The 27,500-nt window shown below is 47.7% G+C and overlaps 1 protein-coding gene across 1 annotated transcript in view; it reads left to right on the top strand.

The window, feature by feature from the left end:
• Positions 1 to 27,392, top strand: part of bsnb (bassoon (presynaptic cytomatrix protein) b) — a 151,204-nt gene extending 123,812 nt beyond the window's left edge. The window contains exons 6-15 of the mRNA XM_063216660.1: positions 3,034 to 3,552; positions 4,197 to 10,316; positions 12,892 to 15,025; positions 15,601 to 16,295; positions 16,419 to 16,586; positions 17,214 to 17,319; positions 19,267 to 19,395; positions 21,124 to 21,182; positions 21,967 to 22,097; positions 26,879 to 27,392. Of these exons, the coding sequence (XP_063072730.1) occupies positions 3,034 to 3,552; positions 4,197 to 10,316; positions 12,892 to 15,025; positions 15,601 to 16,295; positions 16,419 to 16,586; positions 17,214 to 17,319; positions 19,267 to 19,395; positions 21,124 to 21,164 (9,912 nt within the window). The 3' untranslated portion in view covers positions 21,165 to 21,182; positions 21,967 to 22,097; positions 26,879 to 27,392. The remainder of the gene's footprint in view (positions 1 to 3,033; positions 3,553 to 4,196; positions 10,317 to 12,891; positions 15,026 to 15,600; positions 16,296 to 16,418; positions 16,587 to 17,213; positions 17,320 to 19,266; positions 19,396 to 21,123; positions 21,183 to 21,966; positions 22,098 to 26,878) is intronic.
• Positions 27,393 to 27,500: the final 108 nt, after the last annotated feature.

Raw genomic sequence — 27,500 nt, 5'->3', positions numbered from 1 at the left:
TTGGTTTGTGTGTGTACAGTAGCTGGAGGCTTGTGAGAATAGCCATCTCCTTTTTCTTTTTTCTTTCCTTTTCATTCTTTTCCTTTTTTTTCCAATCCCCTCTTTGGTATTAGGAGATCCACATCATTTATCTAAGTTAACAACATTCTCTGTGCGGATTGATCACTGGCCTTTGAGCCACCCTTGTTTAAAAAGGTTTAGTGCCCATGAGAGGTCCAGCTCTGCTATATTTATCGCACTGATTCCTTTCTTTAAACCGCCATCCATGCCTCGGCTTTGATTTTTTTATATTCTTGGGCCAGCCGCTTCTGATTATTTAGGTTATGCCGTAAAAAACAATGTCACTGCTTGTTTGTCAAGCTAACGGAAGCCCCGTAGTGCGTCCCGAGTCATTGATTTGACTGATTTATTGCAATTTCTGATGTTTATTTGATCTTCTAATAAATGTGGAAATGGAATCATAAATTGAGGCATCATACCCAGAGCGGGATCAGGAACCTGCTGCTTAGCTCACAGGATCTATGTTCTTGAAAAACTCCATTATCCTTCACTGAAGTGATATCAGAACAACCTTGAGAAGATCAAGAAAGACAACCATTTTATCTTCATCTTCTATCTGCTGGTATATTTTTAAATTAAGCTACCCAGCATTTACAATGACAGGAGAAAAGTCAAACACAGTTTTGGTGCATTGGATGTAACATTGTGCAAAAACCCATCATGATGCCATGGAATGTGCGCGTGTGATATCATCATGATGTCATCAACCCTATTTTCTTTCGCCTGCCTTTTATTAAAGGGACACTGTGCAGGAAATGGTCAAAAAGGGTACTGCAACTGCAAGGGTACTGAAACTGGGCTGCCTATTGCCAAATTTGATCTTTACATGAAACTAAGTAAGAAAGTAAGTTTACTAAGTAATAAACAAATATTTTGTAGTATGGTCCAAGTAGAGTCATTTTTGCAGCTAAAAATGGCTATTTTGGGAAATTCAAAATGGCTGACCATGGAGAAGATCCCCCTTTTCATGTATGAAAAGTGCATTTTTCCCAGTCATAATGAATACTAAGAATTTGATGGTGGTGGGAAGTATTCATGAAAAAGGTAACATAAGTGAATGGGCAGCATGAATTCTGGAAATAAACAACTACAAATCTCACATAGTCCCTTTAAATAATACAAAAAGGTTGCACTGTAGCCTAATTTGGTGTCTGCCCCTTAACAGTTATTACAGGATTACACTGTAAATATAAAAACAGCAAAGCAAGCGGTTCCCCCATTCTTCCCAACAACCCCCTGAGCATTTCATCCACCACACAGAACAGTTCTACTGTACATGACTTGAACAACTTTGAACTCTGAGGTCACCCTTGAATGTGACTACAAACCACCTCTCAGCACATTAGCTTACAGTGCATGTTCACCAAAATGTTTTCTGACCTCTCCTCCTTCAGGCTGAAGACATTCTGTAACTGGTCTGGCAGCAGATGGTGGCTACAATAGCTGTATAATGTATTCATGCAAATGACTACATTCAAGCACATTATGACACTTGCTAATCAATAGGTTTAATTACTTTGTTCTCCATGGAGAAATGTACACCTCTGTACAACCCTTCATACATGGGAGCAGGGTGTAGTTATGACAGCTTTGGCTAGGGAGCTGGAAGTGTGAGAATGGATTGGGAATAGGGGTGGGCGATATGGCAAAAATGTTGTGTCACGATATTTTAACATGAAATCACGATTTCGATTTTTTATCACGATCTTCCATCCAAAAAATAAAAACAACAAAAAACAACTTTCATATACTTGCAATTTGTAATTTGCAGTCAATAAAATGTTAACACACTGATGATACTCTCATAAAGTGTACAATTGGAATACAATAATGTAAAGAATAAAGTTAAGACAACAACACAAGTGAGAAAAAGTCACTCTGATACTGATAATAAACATCCTCACTGCAAGACGATCTATACGATTTCTACACTTTGGCAGATTCGAGACGATATTTTACTCAATATCGCGATTCACGATATAATATCGTCATATCGCCCACCCCTAATTGGGAACTAACAACCTTCTGTTCACATTTAAAGTAGGCCTACATACTCTTAACCAGTGTGTTGACCCTTACCCTTTTTACATTCATCAGTTTAATCCATTTTGGACTGCATATGAAAATAGTGTGGAATGTGGAGTGCTTTTACAATGGTGTAAGGAGCAGCATCATACCATACTGTGGCTTCACGTGGTGTCACATGTCTTTTTTCCTGTCTTATTGCCAGCATGTAGTTATGTATTCTGCGCATAGCTCGGTGATCACTTTAAAATGGAATTGAGTCGTCCGTATCACTGGACACATAAAAGGTCAGTGACAGACAAGTCCCCTGTACACAGAGTCAGCAGGCTGCATGATAAGTCCTTGTCTCTCCTTGGCTGCTGCCCAAGACTGATGCTGATGCTGCTGCTGTAGTTGTGCTTTGCAGGCAGCCTATCCTTTTGATCCCCTTAATGAACACAGAGGTCAAATCCAGTGTGTGTGGGGCCAGAGTATTCTGGGGTGCTGTTTTCTTCTTTACGAATGTGGCACGGCATCCTGATGGTGTTGTTTGTCAAATTTTCCTCGTGATCATGGGAAATGTCAATTGAATAGTTAATGTAAACTGAGTTTGTCTCAGAATGCAACCCCCCCCCCCCAATGTTCTTGTTATAGCTATGTGGAAGTCATGGTCTAATGGTTACAGATTTGTTTTTTTTAGGTCACATGCCTCAATCTAGTACCCGTGTGATGAATGTAAAGGCCTTAAACATCTTCATCTGTGTCTGAAATGTTCTTAATTTTGAGCAAGGAACCTACCCATGCCTTGTTCCAGAGTCTTTAACGAATACTCTGTATTTAAATGTACAGTGAATTCTGCTGTATTAACTCAACTCATTAAGTTAAAATGATTTAAAACTTTTCCAGTTTAATCTTAAACTTCAATATGAATTCTAAAATGCATTTTTTTCCTGTTCTGTTCTGTTTCAGAAAAAAGAATGGCTCTGTCTCACCTGTCAAACCCAGAGAGCCATGTCCGGAGCCTTGGGAGAGCCTCCCACCCCTGGTCCTCAGCCAATGGGATCCCCAGCCCACGCAGCTTCACCCAACCAGCTGCAAGCAGGAACAAAGCCCTCAGGCCCCCAACAACACAAACCACCTGGTGCCCAAGTAAGTGGAAAGCAGGGGGGGCCTCAGAGCAAAGCTCCGGGCCAAAAACCACCACCCCAGTCCAGCAAACCTGGACAACCTTCCCCCAAACCTGCCCCTGGACAACCCTCCCCCAAACCTGCCCCCGGACAGCCCTCGCCCAAACCTGTCCATGGACAACCCTCGCCAAAGGCCCACCCTGACACTCGAAAGCAACAGCCGCAGCAGCCAGCAAGTGTAAAACCAAAAGTAGAAAAAGAAATAGTGAAAGCGTCTCCCAAGAAGGGCGCCCCAGAGGTCACCAGCGTAGTCAAAGAGCAAAAGAAAGCTAATGACATGCAGAAGTCTAAACACCATGACGTGAGTGACTTTCTGTGTCCTCCTGGCTGCATGGTCTGCATGGTCGTCCTTGTCACCAGTAGTATCCATCCAGTCACAGCAAGCACGTTTTGTGTTATTTTTTGGATATTGTGAGCTGTTGTAAGCATACCTTTTAGCAGTTAGAGAGTACCTTCAATCAAAAAATCTTGTCGTATTCTCAGAAATAATATACCATATATGCAAATCATTGTGCATATACAGTATATTCCGAGAGTGCTATACCATCTTTTTAATTGAAAGTGCTGTTATTTTCAGTCATCTCCATCGTCCACCTCCGCCTCCTCGTTACCATGGTTAATGCCATTTCGTCAGATCCATTCATAGACAAGACATAAATTGAAAAGGATGTGGATACTTTTTCAAGGTGTCATTGTCAAGGTCTTGTGCTCATCCCCAGATATCATTCTTATTACAGTTGTGAAGACTAACACAATTTTTTCATCCATACACATAACTAACAGCTTGTTCTGTGCTTGACATTGTCTGTAAATAGTCAAACTCATCTAACTATTGCCTGACTACAAGTGCATTGGTGTGGTTATAAATCTTGTAATGTGTACTAACAGTTATTATCTGCTGGACCCTAATATACTGATACTTTTTTTTCTTTTCTCTTTTTCCAGGACTCAAACAAATCCAGTACACACAGCCTGAGTGATACAGGGTACTCATCAGACGGCATATCTAGCTCCCACAGTGAGATCACCGGCATAATCCAGGAAGAGGGGGTGAAGCTGAACGAGAGGGGGCAGCCTATCAGTCACGTCAGCCCCTCCAGCCCCTCAGAGCTCACCAAGCTAGAGAGCTCCGTGAGGCCCCTACTAGAGTCAGAGGATACTAAAGGTCAAGACAGGCCTGGCTCACTGACCATATCAAAGGACCAGCACTACGATCCCGATGAGGCTCGAGAACAATCCTCCGACGAGCTCAGCTGTAAGCTGCGACACGACTACGTGGAGGACAGCAGCGAGAGCGGACTCTCCCCGCTGCCGGCACGCCAGAAGAAATCGCAAAAAGAACTGACCGACGAAGAATTCATGAGGAGACAGATCATGGAAATGAGTGCAGACGAGGAGGAAACGGGCGAAGGAGACGGGACTCAAAAAACGAAAAAGAAAACAAGCGGGGAAACGACAAAGGACAAACGCCGGCTCACACAGCAGTCCAGTAGTTTTGAGGAGGAGACTAAAGGGGGCGACGCCTACGGGGAAGGCAGTGATGGTGTTGCTGCTGGGGGGCTGAGACGTTTCAAGACTATTGAGTTGAACAATTCCAACAGCTACAACCGTGACATTGAGCTTAGCACAGAGCATGACCTCAGAGAGCCCGAGCTCGAGATGGAGAGTCTAACAGGGTCACCTGAGGAACGGTCGAGAGGAGAATACTCCTCGACTTTGCCTGCCACGACCCCCAGCTACACCTCGGGCACCTCCCCCACGTCCGTTTCCTCCATGGAAGATGACAGCGACAGCAGCCCTAGTCGAAGACAGCGGTTAGAAGAGGCCAAACAACAGAGAAAGGCAAGGCATCGCTCTCACGGCCCCCTTTTGCCCACCATTGAAGACTCGTCTGAGGAAGATGAGCTGAGGGAAGAGGAGGAACTCCTGAGAGAGCAGGAGAAGATGAGGGACTTGGAACAGCAGAGGATTCGAAGCACGGCAAGAAAAACCAAACGTGATAAAGAAGAGCTCAGAGCGCAAAGACGGAGAGAGAGATCCAAGACACCCCCAAGTAATCTCTCCCCCATTGAGGATGCATCGCCAACTGAAGAGTTGAGACAGGCGGCTGAAATGGAGGAACTCCACAGGTCATCCTGCTCTGAGTACTCACCTTCAATGGACTCGGAGGCTGAGGGCTTTGAGGTGGGCGGCACAAAAATCTACAAGTCAGGCAACCTGCCAACGTTCATGTCTCTTTACTCTCCCACAGAAAAGCCCTCTGCGATATCACCAGGATCTGACAAGATACTGAAAAGTGCTGAGGAGGTTTATGAGGAGATGATGAAGAAGGCGGAGATGACACAGCAACAACAACCAGGACGGCCAGGCCAACAACAACCGGCCAGTGCTGCTCAACCACCCGGCGGTGTTCAGAGGCAACAGCAAGGGTCACCTCAATTAGGCAGAGACAGGCAACATCTAGACGCTGAACCAAAAGTTCTGACACCAGGCTCAAGTCCTACTCAGATCACAGCCCCTGTGTCACTGCGGGACCCAGGAGGTGCTGGTCGAGGAGCCCCCAGACCACAGGGAGCGCCACAGCCCAGAGGCCCACCAGGAGGTCCGCAGGCTGGTATGAGGCAACCAGGGCCTGGCATGGCAGGAAGGGGACAGGGCTATGCTGGACCAAGAGCTCCTAGTCAGCCGGCGCCCCAAGCACCAGCCCCTGATGCTGGGGGATCTTTGTCATCAAAGATGTTTTCATTATTTAAAGGTCCCAGTCCTACAGCATCCCCTTCGACTTCACCCACTCACAGTCCCATTCGCTCTCCTGTGCCCACCACACATGCTGCGCCTGTACCTGCACAGGGGTCCCAAATACCACAACGAAGCGCAGCCCCACGCCTAGCAAGACAACAGTCCTCTCAAGAGTCACCAACCCGAACTCCTGAGCCTAGTAGCCCTGCCAAACCGATGACAGTGAACTCCTCTACGTCCCCTCTGACCTCGCCTACAAGACGTCAGCTGCCATCAGCTCCCTCACAGTCCCCAGGGTCCAGCTCTCCCACGTCCCCTCAGTCCCACCCTGCGTACCAGTCTAGCGCACAAAGAGCCCAAACTGCTGAAAGAGTTAATGTCGGCATGAGCACGGTCACGGCCACGACTTCCTATAACCGTGGTTCAGTGCCTGCTGAAAGCATTTCCCTTTGTCGAATCTCAACAGTCCCAGGAACCACGAGGGTGGTAGAGCAGAGTCAAATGCAGGCGGGCAGCAATGTGGTTGACCTTCGAGCCCCCATGAAGCCTACTCCAATCATCATGACAGATCAGGGTATGGACCTAACATCCCTGGCAACTGATACTAGAAGATATTCGATTGGTTCAGAGAACAACCCCACTCGCCACACTGCAGTTCAGCCTCTAATCATGAATCTGAATTCTCAAGAGCAGGGTCACAGTGCAACAACCCCAACAACTGTAAGCGTAACAGTTGCAGCTTCCATGTTCATATCCCAGCCAAAAACACCTGTAGTATACGGAGACCCTCTCCAGAACCGTATGGATCTGGGTCAAGGGGTTGGTGCGGCTGTTTGTTTGACACAGACCAAGCCGGCAGTTGACCCAACCATTCCCAAAATCGATGCCTGTTTAGAAGACCTGGGTATTCAGCAACAGGAGTTACAAAAGCAGCAACAGAAACTGCTGCAGCAACAGCAGCTCCTTGAACAGCAGCTGCAACAGCATCATCAGACATCTTTTGCCCGTTACAACTTGGCAAACCAAGTGCAGCCTATTCTTTTGAAGAAAGATCTGGTGGTGAGTCAGGCCAGCAGTGGGAATGTAGTGACTGTCAGTGCCATCCCCAGAGTGTCTCCTCTCCCTCCACAGCCCTCACCTGGAAATGGCTCTGCCTCGGCCGCTCCTACACTTCCACATGACATATATGGAGGGGTGGCACTGGAACTGAAAAACAAGCCAACAGTTGTGAATCTCTCGTCGGGTAAACCACATATGATGGTGGTGCAACTAGATGAGAATAATGCTTCCCAAGGATCTACAGTGACACAGCTTGTGAAACAGGAAGAGCCTCCTGCACCACCACCACCACCACCTGCTCCTGAAGTTCTTGATCTTACTGGCTCTCAAATAAAACCAGAGAACCAGCCTGCTTGCTGTGATGTTGTCTACAAGCTGCCATTTGCCGGAGGCTGCTCAGGTTCAGTTGTTCAGAGGCCCACTGGTGGAACCTCAGACCAAACTCCTACTGGTGAACCCTCTCAAACAACCAATCCTGCTCCTGGACAACAATCCCAGCCAATGGCCTTCAAGCCACCTGGGCAGGCCACTGAACAGCAGAAGCAATATAGTACTTTACCACCTCCTGGACGCCTGCAGCCATCAATGTCAGACACTAACCTGGCAGACCCAGGACTTCAGTACTACCAAAGGGTTGATCCTGGTGATCTTGCCGTAGATTTGTCTTCCATGAAGCAGGCATACGAGCAGGCTTACCTTGGTATGGGAGCACAGTACGGATCTTACACAGACCTACGGCACCAAGGTGATGTTGCAGCTCCACCCATACCGCTGAGGAGGTATGGCTCCCTGTCCAACCTCAATGCAGACTATAGTGGCTATTCTAATCGCGACATGGCCGGCTTTCAAGAACCCAATCTTGCACAGTACAGTGCCACCACGGCCAGAGAGATTGGCCGCATGTGTGCTGCCCTTAACTCCATGGATCAATTTGGGGGCCGCTATGCCAATAATCCAGAGCTTCTCCAGTTCGCAGCTAGGACGGGAGGTGGGCCAGTGGGAAGACTCAACCTTCAGCAGGGTTTGGCATCTATCAGAGCCAATCTCTTGTATGGACTTGATGGTAGGCCAGCTATACAGGGTCCAACACTTACCAACCTTATTAGTGCTAGACAAGCAAGCCTGAGGGCTCTGTACCCAGGGGGAATGAGGGGACCAGATGGCATGACGTACTCCACTATCAACACTCCAATAGCCTCCACTTTGCCAATCACTACCCAGCCATCCTCTGTGATGAGGCCCATGGCACCACCAGGAGTATATAGACCTCCCTATCCACCAACCAATGTAACTGCTGTACCCTTGGCAAGCCTCGCCAGGTTGCCTCAGGTGGTTCCAAGGATGCCTCTTCCCCCACAAACTCCTTATGGATATCCAACTCCTACTCCAGCTCCAGCTCCAAATCGTTACCCAACAACTATCCCTGTGAGCATGCCAGAATCACGCACACCCACTCAAGACGCACCGATGTACCTTGGAAAGCCTGCAGGGGCTGCGACAGCCTCTACGGCCGCACCTGTTCAACCTGTCACCCATTTAACCTACACCACTGGGATGTCGCCCCAGTCTGCACCGGCCACTAACCAGCTCGTTCCTCCTTCACACTTTCCTAGCGAACCTCAAATACAGTCCCAGGTTCGTCAGCAAGCACCATCGCAAGTCCAATCTCAAATACAACCGCAGGCACATCCATCATCCAATACAGCTGTCACTTCTGGTGCCACCACTGAGAAGGGCAAAGATGAAGACCCCTTGAAACAGCAGCAAGACCAAATGCTGACTTTTGAACGAGAGCGTATCGAATTGGAGAAGCTTAGACAAATGCGGCTACACGAAGAACTGGAGAGAGACCGCATCGAGCTTCAGCGTCACCGAGAGAAAGAGCAGCTCGTTGTCCAACGCGAGATCCATGAACTGCAAAGCCTCAAACAGCAGGTTATACAGCAGCAGCAAGCCGAAAGAGAAACTCAGCTGGTCATGCAAAGGGAACAGCTGGCCCAGCAGCGGATGCAGCTTGATCAAATCCAGTCCCTGCAGCAGCAACTACAGCAGCAACTGGAGGAACAGAAAAGGCAAAAGACGGCAGCGGTGGAGGCAGCTGCTGCTGCAGCAGCAGCTGAGGCCGCCGCAGCATCCGCAGCTGCTGCTGCCGCAGCCACCACTGCACAAGGAGCCATTCAAGGCCTAGTGGTTGGTGGAAGAATGATCAACCAAGACGGGCAGAGCATGCAGTTTTGGCAGCCCTACATGGACAACCAGGCAATGCAGGCCATGATTGCCTCCAGGTCCCAGATCCCAAGCTCGGCCTCCGAAATGTCCCTGAAGAACGAGGATGGTGGAGATGGGAGGGTGATGAGAAAGCAGAACTCAATGCCACGCCTTGGCTCAGAGGAGGACCCCGTCAAGAGGATTGCTGACAGCTGCGTTCAGACGGACGACGAGGAAGGTGACGAAAGGTACATGGGGAGACGCAGCAGGTCCAGCAGGTCCAGACGTAACGTTGACTGCAGCGTACAGACTGATGAGGAGGACCAGGGAGACATGGAGCAGCCAGTGCGACGCAGGCGATCAAGGCTCAGCAAACATTCAGACAGCTCAGACAACAAGGGGGTTACTTCAAGCATCGCAATCCAAACATCCAATGACTCCTCGTGCCAGACCGAGCCAGACCAGCTGGGCAGAGTCTCACCAGCCATTCATATCACCATGGCGGAGACATCCAAGGTGGAGCTCCTGCACTACATCTCTGCTCCGGAGAGGACTCAGAAAGGTGAGAGCCTGGCCTGCCAAACGGACCCAGAGGCTCAGTCTCAAGGTGTGGTGGCACCGCAGCTGAGCGTTCCCACCACCGTCAGTCCTTACACCACCAGCCTGCAAATGGTCGGCTCAACGCAATCCAAATTCGAAAGGAGGAAACCAGACCCGCTGGACATCGGCTACCAGCAGCAACCTCCACAGCCGAGCGAGTCTCCGTCACGGCAGCCCCCCAAGTCCCCTCAGGTGCTCTACTCGCCTGTCTCCCCACTGTCCCCACACCGAATGCTGGAGACCACCTTTGCCTCCAGCGAGAAGCTCAACAAGGCCCATGTGACACCACAGCAGAAGGCCTTCACCGCAGAGTCTCCGCAGAAGCACCAGTCCATTCCGAGACCCATCAAGAGTGTTCAGCGCTCCATGTCCGACCCCAAACCCCTCAGCCCGACGTCGGAGGACCCGTCCAAGACCCGCTTCTCCATGTACTCCAACCAAACTCTACCTGGTAGTCAGGTGAGTAGGACCACCCACTATTGCATATTTGAATGTACTGTTTTGCAATGGAAGCGATTTTGTATATCACACTTACATATTCTGTTTATTCAAGACACTTCGATGAAAAAATGAAATGGCTACAGTATAAGCAAAACACCAATGTGTAAAATAGGTGTGTGAAGGTGTTTGTTAAATCATAATGCATAAATACTTACAACAAAACACATTATGGAAAGTGGCAGCTTTTGTCTTCAGTTTCAATTAGACTATTACATTTTCCTTTTACCAGCTTTCCGATATATACTGAGTTCCATTTATTGCTCGACTTCTACATTAGTTTAGATTTATCACACTTTCATTGGATTTTTCCATTTCCTTTTCTGCTTGCTCCATATTCACATATTTTTAAATCACCAATACATGCATAAGCACACGTGCACGCACATGCACACATACTGTAAATCACAAACACACACGCACCATATTTTTAAACCAGATACACACATGTATTTTTAAATTGCACTCTCTCTCTCTCTCTCTCTCTCTCTCTCTCTCTCTCTCTCTCTCTCTCTCTCTCTCTCTCTCTCTCTCTCTCTTTTTTTTTTTCTCTCTCTCTCTCTATCTCTCTCTGTCATTAACGCGTGCGTGCGCGCACATGCACACACACACACACACACACACACACACACACACACACACACACACACACACACACACACACACACACACACACACACATACACACGTCCCTCTCTGGCAAGCCCCATCAGATGGCCAGAGGGAGACACAATGTGTGGGCTTCCTGGTGCTGCCCTGCTGTCATTGGCCGTGTTCAGCAGCTGGTCTGAGCGTGCTCAGTCCGTCACCAGCATTCTTTCACTGTGTGCTTGCTTGCTTTCGGAAGCGTGCAAAAAAATACGTACTCTCATTTTTTACCTCCACAAAATATGCTCTCTCATTTACATCGGGAATGGAGGTAGAGGGGAAGAAAGAGGGCAGGTTTTTTTGGATACCTGTGCTCAGCTATTTTTACGGCTGTTCAGCAAGGCACTGAAAGTTCTTTGTGGATATATTCTGCATGCGGACTGGGCCCATGGATAGCTGGAGTTTAGTAAGTCGTGTCAGTGGATTTATATATAAATTGTAGGCTATTTAGAATGTATATTTGATATTTAAATATTTGTAAAGCATTTTATGTATTGCTTTTATTGATTTTAATGAAAGACTATGAATGTAAACGTAGATGTGTTGTGAAATCATGAGAGTGTGGATGTCTGTAACCGGGCTACATTTAGGGAAACCTCATACAGGCTTAAGTAAAGGATATAAATTATTAAATGTATTTTTCTACATTTTTCATGGTTCCCTTTCAGATGACAAGATGATTAGGCGTTTATTTAAATGAAAGGCCTGTAGAATGGAGTGATACAGCAAGAAAATTATATCAAGTTACTCGCAAAAGCTTAATACAACATAGAAGAAGCATACATCACAGCACTATCACAAGAAGCATACCACAGTACATCATTAGTTCCCCTGTATTTTATCATGTTCTTAGATATTCATATTCACACCAGTGTACTTGTACCAATTAAACTGTCAAACAAGACACAGCACTTCAGCAATATTTATCATCACCAGTTTTACAGCTTGATTCATATACTCTGATGACCTAATTTAACATTCAGTATCCTGTACCAAATGTAACACTCAGTACTCAGTACCCCCAAAAAAACCTACAGCAATGCAGCATTATTTTCCAACCTGAGTTTCCACATTTTCCTTCACATAGCTTGATGCTCTGATTCAAAAGAGCTTTGTCTCCACATTGTTCTCTTGCAACATCTCTCATCAGGCCACCTCTTCTCTGCCATCCTCAGAGCTTGATGTCCACATTAGTGTAGTAAGTCAGCAAGGAATGTACGTATATAAAGCACATGCTTTTGGAGAGACATATCAGTATCTCTTTACGATACATTGCTTTTATATTTTATACTTTAATTGTACAATATTCTCCATCATAAAGCATGGTGCTCACATGCTTACAGTAGCGCCTTAATCCATCCTCTCTGCCATCTTCAGAGTCCGATGTTCAAACAGTATGTTCACACTAATGTACCAGCTATTACCAACTGATTTCTGGCAGTACTGTAGATGTATTTATTGGCATATTTAGTAGGCCTACATAATGGGGCATTCTCGATAAACTATCTATTCTCTCAATAATCTTCAGAGCATGACGGTCACATAATCTAACATAACCTATTTCCCTGTCCACCCTTTCTCCCTCTCTCTCTCTCTCTCTCTCTCTCTCTCTCTCTCTCTCTCTCTCTCTCTCTCTCTCTCTCTCTCTCTCTCTCTCTCTCTCTCTTTCCTGATCTCTGGCCATCTTTGCTCTATCTTCAGAGCCTGATGTTCATATGTTCACATTAGTGTACCAATTTAACAGTCCATCCCCCTTTCTCTCTTCCTATCTCTTTTTTTAATTTTACTCTCTCTCTCTCTCTCTCTCTCTCTCTCTCTCTCTCTCTCTCTCTCTCTCTCTCTCTCTCTCTCTCTCCCTCCCTGATCTCTGGCCATCTTTGCTCTCCAGATGTCCGCCCTGCAGCAGCAGCAGCAGCAGAACTCCCTGATGAGGAAGGTGAAGCGCACCCTCCCCAGTCCTCCCCCGGACGAGGCTCCCATGCCCATCGTCACCCCAGCCATGACCCACATGTACGGCTCCCCGGGGCCCATGGCCGGCATGCACCACCAGCGGGTGCTGCCCAGACCCGCGGGCCCGGGCGTGATCACCAAGGCGGGTCTGCTTCACGAGCTGAAGGCCGTGGAGCAGGAGTCCTCCAAGCTGCGCAAGCAGCAGGCCGAGCTGGAGGAGGAGGAGAAGGAGATTGACGCCAAACTGCGGTATCTGGAGCTGGGCATCAACCAGCGCAAGGAGACGCGGGTGAAGGAGCGGGAGAGGAGGGAAGCCTACATGAGGTCCATGGGGGACCTGAAGGACTACATGTCGGAGAGCGAGCTGAACAGCTTACAGCTGGGCAGTCTCACTGGTCTGTCCAGTGGCTATGAGGGGAATGGGCTGCTTGCGAGGCCCAGCACCGCGCCTATGAGTCAGTACACCAGTGCTGACCACCTGGCCGCTGCTTCTCAGTACCCGGCAACATCTTCCTATGGGACGTACCCCTACCAACAGAGCCCGTCCTCAGCCACCCAGCAACCCACTGTAGGTTATCATCAGGTTGGCTTCCAGCCTCCGCAGTACCCGACAGCCTCGCAGCCCCAGCCTGGTACCTTCCAGCCTCACCCCCAGCCCTCCACCTACCAGGCCCCAGGCTCCTTCGCCAGCTATGGGTCCACCTACACTCCAGACATGTCAGGACACTCGGGTTTCCAGCCTGCACCGGGTTCGTCGACCAGTCTTCCCTACCCGACCCAGGGCATGGCTTTCCAGCCAACTGGTGACTTGCTCGGCGTTCACCAGAGGCCCAGGCAGACATCTCTGGCCGACCTAGAACAGAAGCTTCCCACCAACTATGAGGTCATCAGCAACCCCACAGTGTCCGTGGCTGCCTCGGCGGTTCAGGATGTTGGCTTCAGTGGCTCCTACGCATCAACGACAATGTCCAGCACGGCCTATGGGCAGTACAGGCCGCCAGAGCAGACCCTGTCCGATCGCATCCCGAGCCCCACGTCTGCATACGGAACGGACAGTCTTGGCTACACCACCAACCTTGAGCAGAGCGTCCCCAGGAACTATGTTATGATCGACGACATCAGTGAACTGACGAAAGAGAACATGGGGCCTGGCGTTGACAGTCTCGGACATCCTACCACCGGTCGCTATGGCGAGAACGGTCCGTCTTCTCGAGGAAGTGGATATGGAGGAGAATACGATGACCCTTACAATAGGTCCAAGGGCACCACTGGGTACCATCAGCAGCAAGGTGCAGTCGACAGCCACGGCAGGCCGACCACCACTTCGAGTTCCTCCTATTACTACGACGACTACAACAAACACTCTTCCGGGGGTCGCGGGGGGGTGCCGTCTCAGAGACACTCTTCCAAGAACCTGGGGCCTGCTGTCGTCTCCTCCAAGCGCAGCAAACACCGAAGCAAAGGCATGGAACAGAAGGTGTCCAAATTTTCTCCCATTGAAGAGGCGAGGGACGTGGAGTCGGACCTAGCGTCCTACCCGATGACCACCACCTCTGGCGGCAGCGGCACGGGAAGAACCAAGAAGCTCCAGGAGGACTCGTACGGCTTCAAGAAGAGCGTGTACGACGACGGCACTTACTACGGCTCCAGTCAGGAAGGCCTGGTGGACGACCACATGTATGGCTCGGGACGATCGCGCTCCACGGGCTACGGCATGGACAAGATCTCCTCCCGGGACTCAGCCGGCTACCGGAGCAAGTCGTACGAGCGGGACATGATGGAGCGCACCCAGCGGGGTACCAGCCGCAGCGGCGGCGGCGGCCGCAGCTCCATGCGCCCCCAGAACTCCGAGGAGGAGAGCCCGCTGAGTCCCGTCGGGAAGCCCATGGGAGTCGGTCGAGGCACGGTGGGAGGAGTCGACCCGCACGACGTCCGGAACCAGTACGGCTCCACCCACTCGCTTCCGGACGTGCAGGACCACCATGGCAAGGACGTGCCCAGGAGCCATGTGTACAAACCGGATGACCCTTACCTTGTAGATGACATGCACTGCGCTGTCTCTGACAGTGAAGGTAACTGGTGCTGATGAATCACCTTGCCGTGGCCTCGTTTTACATGGTTGTTTCGTTTTTTTGTGGATGTTTGGTCCCCATGTGCATGTTATGTGTATGGAAAACAGTATGTGGGACTTAACTTTTTTGTTGTTTTCTTTTTCTGGGAGTGTGATGTCCCAGTGAGTTACACCACATTTGCCTATGTTTCTTCTTTTTGCATGTTGCATGGCTTTTATTATGTTGTATTTGCGGTTTTGTACATTTTTTTTGCACTTTTAGTCCCTTTTTTGTGTCCATGTATGGTTTGTATGGTTTTTGTTTGTATGCATTCCGCTGATGGGTTGCTGAGCTTTCTTTTGTTTTTGACAAGACTGCATGTTTGTGATGTCAGGACATTCATATCTGTACTATTGCATGGTCTTCCTGCATGCTCCTTGATATTGCTTACGCATGCTCCTTGAATGCATTCAGTTGCACTCGCCTCCTCCTCTTGAACGCAAAAACAACCAATGTTGTTCAATATCAACTGACTGACTTTCCTTTGTTATTATTCTCCCAAAAAAAACAATCAAATTCAAAACGAAACAAAAAAGCGTATCACTTGGGTCAGGAAGAGACCGACTGGTTTGAGAAGCCGCGTGAGGCTCGGAGCAGCCGTTCCCGCCATCACCACCACGACGGCAGTGGCGGAGGAGGCCACTCCTCGTCCGGCCGCAGGAGCGGCGGCAACGTTAAGCACACCTACCACGACTACGACGAGCCACCCGAGGAGGACCTGTGGCCTCAGGACGAGCACGGACAACCCAGGCAGCCGTCTTCGTCACGGGAACACCGTCACCACGGCAGCGGCGGTGGCAGTTCCGGAAGACACTCGTCCCGGCATGCCTCCGACGAGCCGCGTTCGTCTCGCTCTTCGCGGTCGCATCCCAAAGACCCGTCGTCCTCCTCTCGATCTGGGGAAGGCCGCGGAACCTCCAGAGACGGGCAGAGACGAGGCGAGTCCAGATCCTCTCAGGGTGGCGGTTACCGTGACGGCGAGCATCCCAGGGATCCCGGACACCATCACGGCTCGGGAGGTCAGAGAGGGCAGCGGCAGCCCGGGTCGTCCCGACGACAGGACCCAGACTCCAGGCAACAGCAGCAGAGCTCCGCTGGACCACCACCTCCAGGACAGCAGCAAAGCCACCGCTCTACCCCTGACCAGCAGCAGCAGCATCCTCAGCAGCAGCAGCATCCTCAGCAGCAGCAGCAGACGGGTCGACAGACTCCACAGAGCGCTCAGCAGGCAGCCCAACAACAACAGCAGCAGCAGCAGCAGAGTCACAGTCAACAGCAGCAGCAGCAGCAGCAGCAGCAGCAGCAGCAGCATCATCCACCTCAGCAGCAGCAGCAGCAGCAGCAACCACATCAACCGCCACAGCAGCAGCAACAGCAGCCAGCTCCAAGCACCACAGCCGCCCCTGCAGGCCAAGGCCAGGGCACCGCCCCTGCTCAGCAGCAGGCCAGAGGGGGCCAGGCAGCAGCAGGGCCAGGACAAACCCAGCCAGCAGCTGCAGCCGCCAGCCAACCACCTGCAGCGGTCAGTCTAGTCTGCCGTTTAATGTTACAGTCACTACATAGTCGAGTTTAGTTTGATTTAATTTCGAATTAAGAGGTGTTTACATGACGTTTTCAAAACGGAATTAAGCCTTAAGTAGAATTAAAGTCAGTTGATTCCGAATTAAATGTCTCATGTAAACATAGCAAATGAATATTAAATAGTTACCATCTTGACAAAGACAATGTAACAAGTAACACAATAATGCAACCACCTGCAGCATTCAGTCTACTGTGCTGTTTCCCGTCATAATGAATAGAGACCTTGAATTCATCATTTTTTTAATGGGCGTGATTGGGTGACACTGCTGCCAAAGCCAACGTAATAAGTAACACAATAATGCAACCACCTGCAGCAGTCAGTTTGTACAATACTACCTACATATCTACGAACTATTACCTATACAGTAGGCCCAGCTACCTTCTTCCCACTTAAAGAAATTACATTGTCTGTGTGTGAGTTAAATATTATTAATACTATGCTGTTGAATGCTGTTTTTTCTATTATGCAGTACAATATTTGTCTATTGAATGTATTGTATTCATTTCTATGTATTGCATCAATGCAGTGAAATAATATTTGTTCATTCCTTTTGTTTTCTGTGTGCAGGCGAAGCCCCCTGCCACAGCTACACCACCGCCTGCTACAGCGATCGGGGCTAAAGCTGCCCCTGCACAGGCTGGAAAACCACCTACCATGCCTGCTACTGGCATAGGTGAGATACTACTATATAACCACCTACCATGTCTGCTACTGGCATAGGTGAGATAGACATATCCCCCTCTTCAGGAAACATATGCATTGGACACACAGCATATTGTACATCCCTCTTGTAGTCTAGCTGCACTGATTTGTGAGATCTACAGGGACATGCCCTTGCACTCGGCAATGCGTACATTGCATCATATTACATCACATCATATTACACTAACAAACATTTGATCAAAAGCGGCTTACAGAACAGATAGGTTTGTTATCATTTACAGTTTTTGAGGTTACTGCATACTGTATGTTATCATTGTGCACTCTGATGGAGGTCTGACTGACTGAAAGGTCAGCTTTCAAGATAAATAGTTTGGTGTGACTTTTCCACTCTCTTAAAACATTTGAGTATCAAAATCGGCGAGATGTTTGTGTATGAGGGGAATTGGGGAGATGTTGGCTGCCAAACAAATGTCTGTGGGGGTCAAAATGACAATGAGGCGAATTCCACAGACTGCATTAGGAGAGAGTGGGAATGAGAGATGGATCTGAAGTATGAGAGAAACCCAGAAAAAATGGCTGTTAGGCTATGGTTTCTGTTTCATATCAAAAACCATGTTTAATTTTGGTTCTCGGGAATTCAGCTGGGCCGGAAGCAGCATGCGGCATTATTACTATGTGTGCTGTATCCCAGCGGTGCCTGACTTGCTCCCATTCTGACAGGCTCTTACTGTAAGTGGCCACCCTAGGCCTGCAGGGAGGGATTGGGATCACATTCTATTCCGCTACTATTATACTATACTGTTATTAAATTACATTCCGTTTCATTACATTTAGCAGAAGCTACTCTTATCCAACGCGACTTACAAAAATATATGTAAATAAATTGAATAAAAAACAGAGAGGCTGGGGTTGGGCCCTGGGATTTTGCTGTGCGTGACATGGCATGTCGCATGTGATTACATGTATCCCAGCTGTGTCAAAGTTGCTCCTATTTTGACCGGCATTATTTTATTGTATTTTATTTCTCCTTAATGTTAGATTAGATTAGATTCGTTATTGTCCCATAGGGATATTGGTTTTCACATCAGACTGGTCAGTTCCATCAAGTTCAGCATTACCCAGATCTTTGTGATTCACATCTCACAAGTACATTCATGTAGACACTCTACCGTATACATATTCAAATAAAAATCCTCAAACATCCACACATACCTATACACACACGGTATACTCCTCTCCTCCACATACAGCCCATACTTTTACCAGGGTAGCCACATTGAGGCTGTTGCCTCTTTTCCAAGTAAGCCCTAGTATTGCATTACATTATATTATTGTTATGCTGTAGTGTTGTCGAAGCTGTTCTTATTCTGCAAAAAATCTTGCAAAGAGGACATGATCGGCAGCATGCAGCGTGTGGTAGGCCCATAACATGTAGGTATAACATTGTTAGTGCACATGGGTGGGGTTATGCGGAAAAGCTCAGAAGCAAAGAGTCTTCGCAAGCTTCCTAAAGACGGTCAGAGATGATTCTGTTTTGCGTGCAGCAGCATATTATATTCTGATGGTTTCTATGTTTTTCCCATTCTGTCAGGCTCCCATGTCCGATGTGATCAACAGAGCATTACATTATTCTTTTTCTACACTTTTATTCCTGTTCAAATGTAATATTTTCAGTTACAATTTAGACACTGATGTTATCCATCTAGACACTGATTTTATCCAAAGCCACTTGGAAAATATTTGTCGGCACAATCTTTTGCTTGGCTTTCTCTTCCGTGTCATGCCTCTTCATGCTGAATGACATGTATCCCAATCCCACTTACAAAAGGAAAATGTCTGTTGACCACAAACCGCTACGTCTTTCTACTAGAAAAACAAACCATGAATATTGGTTTCTGTGCTGCATTTCCTCATGTATCCCAATGCTATCTGCAATAAGCTGTTCCCATTGTGACAGGTTCCAAAGCGGCCCCCAGGCCTGGTGGCATCGGCAGTGCGTCCGCCACACCGCCCCCTGCTGACGACAACGTGCTCACCAAGATGCTACAGGGGGGAGCAGCGGAGCAGGCAGGCAAACTGGGAGATGGTAAGGCCTGTTTTATACAGTATATTAAATAACATAATAATGTAATATATTATCAATCAAGCTGGTATATGGTAAGGCCTGTTTTATACAGTATATTACATAACTTAATGTAATATGATCAGGCAAACTGGGAGATGGTAAGCCCTATTATAATGTGCTATCAAATAATATAATAATGTATGATATGATTTGATATGATATGATATATGATATGATATGATAAACTGTTAAGATGGTAAGGCCTTCATACAACAGGATCATTATAATTAAATAAGATCATATGCTGTGATTTGGTTTGATGTGAGTTACAATAAGATGAGACATGAAAGAACGGTGTGAATTCAACACTTAAAGTACAGACTAGGACAGACATTATGAGTGGCATTACATGTGCGTTCAATTAACAATGACCAATTAACTGTGAAGATTGATTGTCATTTAGGTGTTGTTAAAAAGAGAGTAAGGCCAATAATTATGTATTAACACATATTATTATATGGTTGTGACGTCATCTGTCGAATGCTCCATTCATTTCAACGGGGCTCCCCAACGTTCGGACGTCTGTTATTTTTCGATAACGGACGGGTTGGTCTATAACAGACCGCTGTCAATGGCAACAAGACTTTTCACTGCTAAAGCGACTTTTCAACAAGACTCTAAACAGCTGCTGTGATAGACAGCACCCGTTGTCCTGGCTACCGCTGCCAATGGCAACAAGACGTTCACTGCTAAAGCCACTGGCTTGTATACAGTGGCTAAAGCGAATGTTTCATATCACTCCGCAGGGGGTCCGGTCTTTTGTCACTCTAATCAGCTGCTGTGATAGACAACACCTGTTGTCCTGGTTACCTAGCTGTTGCCTAGCGGTGTTCCACAACGGCACTGTTTTGTTTTGCGCAGCAACAATCTTAACATTAAATAGGTCTAAAGAAATGTCCCCGCCATGTGTGAATCATTTAAGTATATCCATATAATAAGCGGGTTAACTTTCGGCGAGTCGGTCGCTTTGTGGAATAGCAGCACTTCAGAGAGAACAAGACCCCTCCGCTCCGCGTCGGGGTCTAAAGATTCTCTCTGTCGTGCTGCTATTCCACGGTAGCGACCTTCTCGCCGAACGTTAACCCTTACATGACAGTGTAGGCCCAGCCCATACAAATCTTGATAGCTTGGATTATAAAAGCAACATTGAGTACCCAACATATTTGTTGCATAACTGACATATTCAGGGTTTGATGATCGCAATTTTATGGTGCCAGATGTGAATTATTTTGAATGACAGTTTTAGTATATTTCACCGATGTCAAACTGACAGCTTAATGATCTTTTTTTATAATTTTTATTTACTCTGCAGGTGTATAGTTTATCTTAACGGAGGATGATTATGAATAATTACATACTGTTGAGACAGTTTCTGACTGGTTATGTAACACAGCATTAAAACAGCCGCCGGTGTTTTGTTTTCCACAGACATTGCGCTTGTTATTATTACTGTATCAGTTTTCATTACATGCTGAGATCTGCACTGCGAAGCGTCGTTATGGTAATGGCGCCAGTCGACAAGTGCTCGCAGGTGACAAAAGCAAAAACATCAGGGCATCTCTATAATTTCATCTCTGCACCGTTTCTCTCCCTCTCCCTATGTCCCTTTCTCCTTCTCTCCCTCCATCCCTCCCTCCCCCTCTCTCTCTTTTCTCTTCATGTTTTATTACCTCTATCTGTCTATCACAGCTCTTTCTGGTCTGGGGAAGAAGTTCACCTCGTTCTGGTGAGCTGCTGAGAGGAGGATGGTGAGTACTAATGAGGAGCTCATCTGATCTGGCACAGAGAGAGAGAGAGAGAGAGAGAGAGAGAGAGAGAGAGAGAGAGAGAGAGAGAGAGAGAGAGAGAGAGAGAGAGATGGGGGGCAATGAGAATTCGTGTGTGTGTGTGTGTGTGTGTGTGTGTGTGTGTGTGTGTGTGTGTGTGTGTGTGTGTGTGTGTGTGTGTGTGTGTGTGTGTGTGTGTGTGGAGGAGAGAGGGGGGGCAACAAGAAAGAGAAACCATGTAGCAAAACTAGTGTTGCCACACGTCCAGGTTTTTCCTGGATTGTCCCGTTTTTATGGTCTGTCCAGGTAAATGGAATGACGAGAGGGAGATGGGGAGGGGGGTGTCAGTCAGAATGCGTGTGTGTGTGTGTGTGTGTGTGTGTGTGTGTGTGTGTGTGTGTGTGTGTGTGTGTGTGTGTGTGTGTGTGTGTGTGTGTGTGTGTGTGTGTGTGTGTGTGTGTGGATGAGAGAGGGGGGGGGCAGTGAGAATGCATGTGTGTGTGTGGAGGAGAGAGAGAGAGAGAGAGAGAGAGAGAGAGAGAGAGAGAGAGAGAGAGAGAGAGAAGTGTCCTTCATGGCTACCACCGAGAGGGGGGGAGAGAGAGAGAGAGAGAGAGAGAGAGAGAGAGAGAGAGAGAGAGAGAGAGAGAGAGAGAGAAAGCTGCATCCTTTATTGTTTCGTATCACATCCCAGCATCTCAGAAAAGGGCAATAACGGCAATCTAATTCAAAATCTAATTTTGTGTCTTTTTTTCTTCTTTTGTAGAGTGAAGAAAGAGAGATAAATAAGTATCAGTACTGGAAAAAAGGACGCCCAATGAAACTGTTGTTTTCGTCATTTCACATTACATTTCTGGGAAGGAGGATGCCTGGCGAGAAGGCATTTTCTTTTTACTGGTGAGTACTTTGCAGAACACACACAAGAAGTTCAATCAAGGGTTACCATTCACATTTTTTCAAGTGTTTTTTTTAAGTGTTTTTCTTTACTCTCCTGGGAAAACAGACATTTGGAAATTAAAGCACTCTGTTGGATCTAGAATGTGAATAATCAGGACATGTATTTAAAGATAGCTGGCCAGGTTTTGCAAGTGTACTGCCCACAGACAGTGGAAGTGGTCGAGAGAGCCACCGTTCGCCAGCTTAAAAAGCATCGGCTGACTAAACTAACTAAACAAATGTTCCCTCATGCCGCTTTAAATTGCATCTTTATCCACAGACACATGCAGGTCTTTTAGGTATTGACCTCGTCCTGCAGAGTTGTTACCAAAATGGTGATAACAAGTCTTAATCTGTTACTTCAGTGATAATATAGCAATGTTTTTATGGTGTAGTTCAGCTCTTTTTCAAAAGGCCTATCGACAGGCCCATCTGCAGCGAGAGGCTACCACATTCCCTTTGGATCAGTATGGGGTTTTAAGATGCCAGCGCCCCTTTTCATTTCACTTCAGCTATACTACCGCTCATGTCACTAGGTCAGGTACCGCAGTAGAGAAAGACAGTACTGAACCAGGAGGTAAAGACTGAACCAAACTGCCAATCCGAACAGTGGTGAACATATGGCCTTGTCTATCCTTGTCCGTCTGGGGTTTAACGATTGTATACATTGTGACCCAAACGGCAGCGATTGGTTAACGAAAAAATAAAATGTGCCTGAAGTTAAACACAAAACAAATCCTGATGCTGGAGGTTGGACGATTTCCATGAAGTGAAAGAAACCGGTCTGACTGATGCATCAGGTAGTAGCTCCCGACCCCCCAGTGCTTGCAAATGATTGTATCATGTGTGATACTACTACTGTATTGCATTTGCAATTGATTACCCTTCTGCTTATGTAATGGGAGAGGCAGAGTTGAACTTAGTGCCAAGTTTTTAGCCCTGACACGAGTACCTTTTTGTCTACTCTGGCTCACCGCACAGTGCGCACTACAGTCCAACCCTGGGGGCCAGCTGCGCCTTGTCAGCAGCGTGCCGTGTGCAGATGAGTCCCTGCATTCGCTAAGCAGCGCTGGGGATGGAAACACATGGCCACGTGTTTCTCTGGCGGGGAGCAGTGGAGCGTTGGACAGCAGCACTAAGCAGAGTGTGAATGGATGAAAAGCCCTAAGAGAGGAGGCAGGTGACAGAAGGGCAGTATTGAATAAAAGGGTGATAGTTTATTGGTGAAATACTATCTTCTTTTTTGAGTATTTCTTGGGCCTTTATTATGACAGGACAATGTGAGAGGAGACAGGAAGCAAGTTTTAGAGAGAGAGAGTTGTGGTAGGGCTGGGAAATTACCCTGGCCGGACTCGAACCGTGGTCCCTATGGGCATGCAAGCCATAATGGAGCGGGGGGGGGTTTAGCGCCCCCTTGAAATACTATCCTCTTAAAGATTATTGGATGTAACTGTTATTGTTTTGCTACATGGTTTCTCCTTCTTGTTGCCTCTCTCTCTCTCCCTCTCTCCCTCTCTCTCTCTCTCTCTCTCTCTCTCTCTCTCCCTCCCTCCCTCCCTCTGTTGGGGTAATGCTGAACTCGGTTCATGAAAAGGACACTGCGCTGTAGGCGGCACAGCCGTTTACCCGATCTAGTGTTTCTCCAATTGTTCTCTTCCTCCTGCATTCACATTATGTGCAGAAGGGTGATGATAGGTCACCACGAGGATCACATGACCTCTGGTGGCCGGGAGAGAGAGGGTTTACCCTTTCACTCAACTGTAGCTGAGAAAGTGGGTTAGCCAGAGCAGGCTATAATTAGCCAGCAGATCATTGCGCTAACTGGCATTAGCGTCCGTCCAGTCAACTCAAGCCTTCAGTCCGTACATGCATGGCTGCTGACAGCTTTGTCCGGACCTGGGACAAAATAATTCCAAAAGCCCCCATTGCACTCAATACATATAATGTAATGAGGACCCAATTCTGCCCCCTCCCCTCTCCCTAGGCATGGCACAACTGATTGCTTTGTCCCCCCCTCATGTTGGCTATCCCTGCCTTCATACACACAAAGGCTACCGTGGACCACAAACCGTACAGTCCCCAGAGAGAACACTATGATGAGTCAGTAGAAATCAGCAGCATATGGTCAATGTGAAGCACGCTTTCCCAAAAACGCAGAGGAAGCCATTTGCCTAAATGCAATTTTCATAAACATTATCTTTCAATTTGATTTTATGGTGGCGTCGGGGCAGTTGCAACTGGGTAAACGTCACTGGATTTTCCACCAAATTCTAACAATGAAACTTGTTTTTACTTATTTTATTAATTAATAATGTACTGAGAAGCACACTAAAACATTGTTGTTTTAAGACCATATACTGTATATACCGCAGGAGGAGAGGGAGCCCTGGGCCTTGGGGACATGGAGGGTAGAGGCTTGGTTAGTGGTTGGCAGTAGAATGAAAAGGATAGGATTAAGAAGACCATAGGATTAAACGGAGGTGAATGAGAGAAGCCTTTTCATGTATTGCGTGCCACAATCAGAAGGGAAGTGATCTGATGTGTGTGTGTGTGTGTGTGTGTGTGTGTGTGTGTGTGTGTGTGTGTGTGTGTGTGTGTGTGTGTGTGTGTGTGTGTGTGTTTGTGTGTGTGTGTGTGTGTGTGTGTGTGTGTGTGTGTGTGTGTGTGTGTGTGTGTGTGTGTGTGTGTGTGTGTGTGTGTGTGTGTGTGTGTGTGTGTGTGTGTGTGTGTGTGTGTGTGTGTATGTGCGTGCATGCATGCGCGTGTGTGTGTGTGTGTGCGCACACGTGTGTGTGCGCGTGTGCGTGCATGCATGAGCGTGTGTCTATATCCATATGCGCACGCCTGTGTGTGGGCGCGCACAAGCGTGGGTGTATGGGTGTGTACTGTAAGTAAGCATATGTGTGTTTTCCCGGAGCGGATGTGTGTGTAGGGATTCTCCATCTGCGGGGAGGGGATGTGGAGAGAGATCAAGCAGCAGGCTCAGGTCCTCTTAGGGCAGCAGGCGAGGAGAGGCAATGAGAGGCAAGGAGAGGCAAGGCAAGCAGACTCAGCTCAGCCCCAAGGATTAGAACCAATCCCTGCACAGCACGGCTACGCTCTGGGCACAGCCTCCCTCGTGTGAGATCACTGGGAAGGGTGTGGCAACCAGAACTGTGTGTCTGTGTGTGTGTTGTGTGTGTGTGTGTCTGTGTGTGTGTGTGTGTGTGTCTGTGTGTGTGTGTGTGTGTTTTTGTGCATGTGTGCGTGTCTGTCTGTCTGTCTGTCTGTCTGTCTGTCTGTCTGTCTGTCTGTCTGTCTGTCTGTCTGTCTTTGTCTACATCTCTGTGTGTGTGTGTGTGTGTGTGTGTGTGTGTGTGTGTGTGTGTGTGTGTGTGTGTGTGTGTGTGTGTGTGTGTGTGTGTGTGTGTGTGTGTGTGCGCGTGCGCGTGCGCGTTGGGGGAACAAACGGGTCAGTTGTCCCAAGAAGGGGGGGGGGGGGGGGTAACAGAATTGGGATCCCATTTCATTTGATGTATTGAGTAGGTGGGCCCTTTCAGCTGATTTTGCGTGCGTGCGTGTGGGCATGTGAGTGTGGGCATGCTAGTTTGGAGTATATGTGTGTGTGGACAATAAGCCAGAGCAGGGGCCTGATTGCGCTGTCGTCGGCATGGCAACCCCAGTCTGTCCCCAGTCTGGGGGAGATGCAAGATGCTAGCTAGCTATTATTGACCTTGACAGAACATGAATTTTGTGTATTGTGTTGACATTTAGTAGAGGGCGCTTTGTGCCACAAAAAGGTTGTATTTATAAAATAATTTTTTTAATTTGGATTTATATGTAAGATTTTCCCCCAAAAATCATTTGTCTTGGAACAGTGGACATTGAAGAATTTGTATCTTCTTATAGTTACAAAACATAATATCAATCATTGCTACCTGAAAGGATATTTTGTAATACATTGTGCAATTGTGCCCTCTGGTGTCCATCACAGCAACAGCACCCAATTGATCACACTGAGGTGAATTGTGGTCTAGTAGTATTTCAGACTTCAGTGCCATATCAATTTGCATTCTGGCGGAAAGTGAAGGGCGTCTGTGGATACCCGTGTATGAGTAATGGCTTTTAGACCAGAACACTTGTGATGAGTTGATGCCCAGACAAGAAGATGGGCTTTTACACTTTGACAGTTTAATGGCACAATACCAGCAGAAGCATTCTAGAGCATTGTCGCCTGCCGTGTAAACCAGACTCAGACATTTTCATTGCGTTGTTGAGACATGTTCATTGTGCTGTTTTATCATAGCCTGGAAGTACTCCTAAAAGTCAAAAAAAAAATCTGATTGATCTGTTCAATGGTAAAATATTTTTTTTCATAACTCACAACGCGTATGGTTTGGAGTATTCTCAAATGCCAAACGTTTTTGACAGAGAATTTTTCAGAGGATGGCATATAACTCTACCACAGCCCACCGTTTTTAAGGCATGGAGACTGAAATTCTCCCTAGTGGGGACTATTGGACTCATTTAAATTCACCTCAGCTTGACGAAGCAGACTGCATTCAGCAATGTCTGGGCAGGAGCTGTTGTTGTTGTTGTTGTTGTTGTTGTGCTATCATCACTGGCTGGAAATGATTGTTACATTGTCATTCTGTCTGGCTAGTACTGTGTGTCTGTCGTATTCTCACGGCCTCCTGTGGGTGTGAGTCTGGGTGTGGGAGGGCCTGACCTGTTGTGTTGTGTCTTTCTCTGTTCTTCTGCAGGTTTATGAGGTGGGATTGGACTGCCTGTCTGTCTGTCAGCCTGGGAGTGATAACATCTGCAATGAAAGGAGGAGGATGCTTTGCTGTGCTGTGCAGTGCAACAGCGTGGTATGGTGTGGTGTGGTGAAGTGCGGTTCGTTCGAGGGCAACAGCCCACCCAACCTCTGTCTCCTCTTGGCTTCACTTCGTCTCCCTCGTCCATCCTCCTGGGAGGTGATGTGATGGCTCCACTGCAGCTGCTTGTCACTCAATGCTCTGCAGCAAGCAGAAGACAAGGAAGAAGCATGCACATGTCGTGCCGTCTGTACCATAGGTAATGCATGTTTTTCAGGTGGCCCAGGTGAGTTCACACAAGTGGGATTAATGGAGCTTTGATAATGGCAGAGCGGTCTCTTAGTCAGCACACGCGGATGCCGCACAGGTGAAGACAGAAGAAGACACAGGCTCATGGGATGCATGCTTTTTGTTACCTGTGAAGCTGTGGTCTTTGAGAAGATGGTAGGCTTCACTTCAACTGCTCCAGCATCACCCTCCTCCAATTCACTAGTAACAGCCTCCATCCTGCTGCAGTGTATTACAGATGGGACAATAGTTTCATTGTCTTTTTTTCCAGTACTGACGT

The sequence above is a fragment of the Engraulis encrasicolus genome, chromosome 14 (assembly GCF_034702125.1).
Source record: "Engraulis encrasicolus isolate BLACKSEA-1 chromosome 14, IST_EnEncr_1.0, whole genome shotgun sequence".
Lineage (NCBI taxonomy): Eukaryota > Metazoa > Chordata > Actinopteri > Clupeiformes > Engraulidae > Engraulis > Engraulis encrasicolus.
The sequence above is the reverse complement of the archived record's forward strand: the minus strand, read 5'-3'. Positions and strand labels throughout refer to the sequence as shown.